The sequence below is a fragment of the Echinops telfairi genome, unplaced genomic scaffold (assembly GCF_000313985.2).
Source record: "Echinops telfairi isolate 266 unplaced genomic scaffold, ASM31398v2 ScPeMD7_7472;HRSCAF=8510, whole genome shotgun sequence".
Taxonomy (NCBI): Eukaryota; Metazoa; Chordata; class Mammalia; order Afrosoricida; family Tenrecidae; genus Echinops; species Echinops telfairi.
Window position 1 is genome coordinate 2,712,775 of NW_022111376.1, and position 5,622 is coordinate 2,718,396.

Sequence of the window (5,622 nt, forward strand, 5' to 3'; positions counted from 1 at the left end):
GGGGGGAAAGCCCGGGACTGGATTTGAGGCCCCAGGGTGGGACCTGGAGAGTCCGGTGGGGTGGGGACCTTAATGCCGAAGTTCCCCCAGGACATGGACAAAGAGCGGGAGACGCTGCTGGCCTGGAGGGAGCGCATGCGGCAAGAGCTGGACCAGGTCATGGCCTTCTGGACCGAACACTCACACGACCGAGTGCACGGGTGGGCTGCGCCCTTCAGGCCCCCTCAGCCCGCCCAGAACGCCCCCCAGGCCGTCTCTCCTGGGGGCGGGTGAGGGCTGAGTAAACTCCCACCTAACACTGTGGCTCTGCTTCCTGAACAGGGGTTTCCTCACGTGCCTGGGTCAGGATGGGCAAGTGTATGACGACCTCAAGTACGTGTGGCTGCAGGGGAGGCAGGTAGGAGCGCTTACAGGACGTGGTCCTCCCGGCCTGCTGCCCCCACCTGCATGACATAGGCCAGGTGCAGGCCAGCCGAAGACCTTTCCCTCCTGCTGCCCCCATAGGTTTGGATGTACTGTCGCCTGTACCGCAAGATAGAACGTTTCCACCGCCCTGAGCTGCTGGATGCGGCCAAAGCAGGTGGTCACCCATCCCCAGGCTCCCTGAGGCTCTGAGAGGGTTTCAGAACCGGGAAAGGCAGGCCTTGGAAACGCCCAAGGGATGGCTTCCTCCCTGAAGTTGTGCAAATGCCAGGTGGGGACTTTCTGCTTCGCCATGCCCGGGTGACACCTGCAGAGAAGAAATGTGCTTTCGTGCTGACTCGAGATGGCTCCCCAGTCAAGGTGCAGCGCACCATCTTCAGCGAGTGTTTTTACACCATGGCCATGGACGAGCTATGGCGGGCCACAGGGGACACCTGCTACCGGGTAGGGGACACTCCTCTTGGCACTTCCTACTCCTTGACCATGCTGTATTGTCATCCAATGTAGAGGGTGTCTCCCCTTCTCTGAGCCCCCCCTAAGTCCCCGGCTGGCCCCACAGCCCCCCACTCCCGCAGGGGGCCTCTCCTTCTTGAGGTGGGAGAGAACAGGCCAGGAAGGGACAGGTGTTCCCTCAGCCTGGCCTATCCCTTCCTCCTGCCAGAGGGAGGCGCTGGCGATGATGGAGCAGCTGACCCACTGGGTACGGGAAGACCCTTCGGGGCTGGGGAGACCGCAGCTACCGGGGGCCACCAGGGCTGAGCCCCTGGCAGTACCCATGATGCTGCTCTGCCTGGTGGAGCAGTTCTCGGAGGCTGATGCTGAGCTGGCCACCAGATACGCAGAGCTGGGGGACTGGTGTGTCCATCGGATTCTACAGCATGTCCAGGTGGGGGCCAGGGCGGCTCTTCCCCCATTCACCCTGCACCGCCTCTGTCTGCCTGCCCTGGGGGCTGGGAGGCTGAAGGTGGAGAGCTTGAATGGGAACTGTGGCTCAGCCCCTCCTCAGATCCTGCCCACCAGTACAACTGGGAGGGAGGGGTGCTTGAGATATGAGGCTGAGGCCGGACTCCCCCACCCACCCCTACTCTCGCCTGAAGCGGGAGGGGACGGCTGTGCTGGAGAACGTGGCTGAGGATGGCGGGGAACTGGCCGGCTGTTTGGGAAGACAACAGAACCCTGGTAAGAGACCAAGTGGAGTGGGGCGAGAAGAGGGACTGCCCTCCAAGGCCCCTCGAAAAACACGGCCCCGGCCTCCCCTCACCAGGCCACGCAATGGAAGCCGGCTGGTTCCTGCTTTCTTATGCCAGCCGGAAAGGTGATTCCAAGCTGCAAGCCCACATCATTGAGAAGTTCCTGCTGCTGCCCTTCCACTCAGGATGGGATCCTGAGCATGGAGGCCTCTTCTACTTCCAGGATGCCGATGGCCTCTGCCCCACCCAGGTGGGATAGCTGCCAGGGCCACCCTAGAGCTGAGCAGCAGGACTGGGCTTGTGCAACAACCACGCCCCCACCGACTACCCCCCACCCACCCACCCAGGGCCAAGCCTAGCCTCTGCGGTGGGTGGGCGAGATGCTCCCTTTCACATGCAGGTGGACTCAGTGTAGGAGTGGCCAGGGGCTGTGGACACTCAGGACCCCACACTAAGGGCCAGAAGGCCCCCCTCAGGGTGTCTGAGGGCTGAGCCTCTCCTGCAGGCTGTAGAAGGGGCCTTCCTTCCTCTTCCAGCTTCAGGCAGCCGCCGGCAAGCCTTAGCTAATGGCTGCACCCCGCCAACCTCTGCCTCTGCCTGTGGAATTTGGCTCGTCTCTTCTCACCATCTAAGGATGCCACTGGGATTAGATTAGGGCCTAGCCACTTCAGTAGCTAATTACATCTGCCAAGACACTATTTCCAAACCAGGTGCCAGGGGATTGGGACACCCACTAGCTTTGGGGAACACAGGTCCAACCAGGAGAGGGGAGCTGGGTGGGGCCAATGAACAGCCACACAGCACTTCCATTCATGGACTTGAGACCCTTTTTTGTTCTTCTGGAAGGGACTACATGGGACACTATGCCTGCTCAGGAAGCCACTCCTGAAAGACATGTGATCAAATGACAAGTACCTGGGCTGGGGCGGGGCGGGGCTCTGAGCCAAGGCTCTGTTCTGCTCACAGCTGGAGTGGGCCATGAAGCTCTGGTGGCCTCACAGTGAAGCCATGATCGCCTTCCTCATGGGCTACAGTGCCACTGGAGACCCTGCCTTGCTGCGCCTCTTCTGTCAGGTCGCCGAGTACACCTTCCGCCAGGTGAGCCGAGGAGACTAGGAGGCAGCTGGGGCCAGGGGTTCTCATGTTTCATCATGGAAGATGTTCGAGGAGTGCCTTCCTGGGGTGGGGGAGAAGCCAGGTCAACCTGCAGCACCCAGGCTGTGAATGAAGTCTCAGGAGGGTGATGGTGGTGGTGGTGGGTTCTAGGACAGAGGGCATGGCAAGGGCAAGCCCAATGGTAGGAGTGCCTGCAACAAAGTAGGGGAACCCTGCAAAGGAGCGGGACTGAGTGGTGTCACCTGGTCTGACCTCCAGCCACAGTTAATTAGTCAGCACTGGACAGGGCTTGCAAGCAGGTCCTTCTGACCCACCCCCTGCTGAAAGCCCCTAACAGGCAGAATCTGAAGCTATTTCTTATCTCACCTGGGTCTGGGAAAAAGGTGGATTCTGAGCTGTCTGCCTGGGGTAGGACTGGAAGGTGCCCAGAGGCCAGGTGTGGGCAGGGTAGGGCTCAGAGGCGGGACCTTCCTCTCAATGCAGGACAATCTCAAGATCCCAAACAATCTTATCTCCATAAAACCCTGATTCCCAAATAAAGTCACCTTTGGAGGTCTTGGGCAGATGCGACCTTTAGGAACACTCCAGTCTAATGGGGGTGGAGTGGGATGTTGGGGGGGGGGGCGCGTTGCTGGCTTCTGAGACACTAGATGAGAGGGAGGCAGAGGAAGGAGGCACTGGTCAGTTTGCGGTTGGGGGGAGGGGATCCCCGCAGCCTGCCTGGTTCCTGGGAGAGGTCTGAGAGTGTCACAGGGCTAGAAAGGCTCCTGCGAGGCCCAAGGGCAGTGAGCTGAGCCCCCGAGAAGAGCAGAGCCATGGGAAGGCCCAGCCGAGCGGGAAGCAGTGAGGACTTTCCAGAAGTCAAAGGGGCAGGCAGGGTGAGGAGATAGTGCTATTGTCACCTCAGTAGGTCAGGGTCTAGATAGCATTTTCTCCCTGACACATGGACTCAGTGTCTTCACAGCAGCACTCCCAGGGGGTCTGTCCTGTGGCAGTTAAGAGTTGTGCCCGATCAGCAATGCTCTCCGAAGTGGTGAAAAGGCCCACGGTCATAGCTCAATACTGATACAATAACAAAGAGCACGTCCTAGAGAGACTGCATGCAATGTAAGGCAGACCTTTGAATGAGCTGGAGATGGTACGAAGCCATTGGAAGTGCTGTAATTGTCAGGTAATTGACTACAACAGTGGGATCCACAAAGCTGACTTGATTGCCTGGGGTGAGAAGGGTTCCGCTCTGACACAGAAATGAAGGCCCTAAAATATGATCCTGAACAAAAGAATGAGTAACATAAGCATAATTAATAGGTAGAACTTCATTCCCTTCAGAGAATACATGGGCTTTCGTGGGCAGTTTTTAAAGACCTTCTGCTGTTTCAATGTGATTGGTTTCCCCTGTGATCTTTCTAAAATTGAGTCCTGATGGCATCGCAGTTAAAATGTTCAGCTGTGAAACAAAATGCCAGTAGTTACAGCTGTCTAGCCATTCTGCAGGACAAAGCTGTGCCTCTTTAAAGGCAGTGGGCAGTTCCGATGCTGTCCGAGTGGGTCACTAACAGTTGGGATGAGGTGGGTTTGCATTTTTGTTGGGTGGAGTTTTGGCGGTCTTTCTGACAAGGGTTGAAGACCTGGCACGTACGTAGTTCACGCTGGTAAGTCGGAGAAACTGATGGATGGGAGAGGCCCAGCCCACAAGCCAGGTGCCCGGTGGGATGTGGGCAAAGGCAGGTGGCCTGAACCGCCTGAGCTGCCGTCCCCCACTTATGAAATTCTGTCGCAGGTGTCTCCATCAGGGTTTATTTCACTGATGTATGAGTGACATACACTAAACTGGGCCCACTACACAAATCCAACGGCGCGTGTACACCCGAGTAACCATCACTCGGTTCCCATCTTGCCCCTCACTTCCATATTTGCCAAAAGCCGACTTTGCACGACACTCTCGGGCCTCAGCCCAGTCCTGAACCTGCCCTGCTGTTGGGGCCAGTGGTGACGGAGGCAACTGCTCTTATTGTGTCATTTCCTTCCAGTTCCGTGACCCCAAATACGGAGAATGGTTTGGCTACCTGAACCGAGAAGGGAAGGTGGCCCTCACGATTAAGGGGGGTCCTTTTAAAGGTGAGTAGGGTGAGGCTGGGGGTGCTAGATGGGGCCCCTTGCGCCTCCGCCAAACCGGTCGGCTGCCTCTCCCGGCAGGCTGCTTCCACGTGCCGCGGTGCCTGGCCATGTGCGAGGAGATGCTGGATGCTCTGCTGAACCGCGCCAGCCCAGCCCCCAGGGTTCCGGTCCAGGACCCGACCACCGAACCCGCCCGCTGAGGCACGCAATAAAGCTCCGCCTACGCTACCTGTGCGTGCATGCGCCTCCGGGGGCCCGCGGGAGGGTGGGAGGCCCGCAGTCACCTGCTCGCCGGGCTGGGACCAGCCCGCTGCCGAGAACTCGTCACACGTTGGCACGCCTGGAGCCTCGCTCATTGGTCCGCCCTGCGGGTACGAACGCTCCTCGAATTGGCTCTCTGCGCGCCAGGCCGACCCAGCACTGGCTAACCCCGCGTATTGGTCAAGCGGCCGCCAAGGCGGGTCTAGTGGCAGCGCGCTTCCTGCCGGTGGCCAGCCCAGCGCGCATTGCCTCTTCCGCTGGCCCGCCTGGCCGCACCGGTGGCTCATCGAGGCGCGGCGGCCACCGACCGGGCGCCCACGACCCCCTGGGGCCCGCGACTCGTTCCCAGCCCCCCGCCGCCGCCATGAACATCCGCAATGCGAGGCCCGAGGACCTGATGAACATGCAGCACTGCAACCTGCTGTGCCTCCCGGAGAACGACCAGATGAAGTACTACTTCTACCCCGGCCTCTCTTGGCCCCAGCTCTCTTACATCGCGGAGGACGAGAATGGG

The 5,622-nt window shown here is 59.5% G+C and overlaps 2 protein-coding genes across 4 annotated transcripts in view; both read left to right on the plus strand.

The window, feature by feature from the left end:
* The window catches only part of LOC101663062 (renin binding protein), a 5,356-nt gene extending 281 nt beyond the window's left edge, over positions 1-5,075 (plus strand). For all 3 annotated transcript variants that reach the window (XM_045285538.1, XM_004717598.2, XM_045285537.1), the window contains exons 2-11: positions 91-200; positions 322-397; positions 505-580; positions 695-867; positions 1,085-1,309; positions 1,521-1,602; positions 1,688-1,863; positions 2,580-2,711; positions 4,760-4,847; positions 4,926-5,075. In XM_045285538.1, coding sequence (XP_045141473.1) covers positions 94-200; positions 322-397; positions 505-580; positions 695-867; positions 1,085-1,309; positions 1,521-1,602; positions 1,688-1,863; positions 2,580-2,711; positions 4,760-4,847; positions 4,926-5,047 — 1,257 coding nt within the window. In that variant the 5' untranslated portion in view covers positions 91-93 and the 3' untranslated portion in view covers positions 5,048-5,075. The remainder of the gene's footprint in view (positions 1-90; positions 201-321; positions 398-504; positions 581-694; positions 868-1,084; positions 1,310-1,520; positions 1,603-1,687; positions 1,864-2,579; positions 2,712-4,759; positions 4,848-4,925) is intronic.
* Positions 5,061-5,622, plus strand: part of NAA10 (N-alpha-acetyltransferase 10, NatA catalytic subunit) — a 3,482-nt gene continuing 2,920 nt past the window's right edge. The window contains exon 1 of the mRNA XM_045285539.1: positions 5,061-5,499. Coding sequence (XP_045141474.1) covers positions 5,473-5,499 — 27 coding nt within the window. The 5' untranslated portion in view covers positions 5,061-5,472. The remainder of the gene's footprint in view (positions 5,500-5,622) is intronic.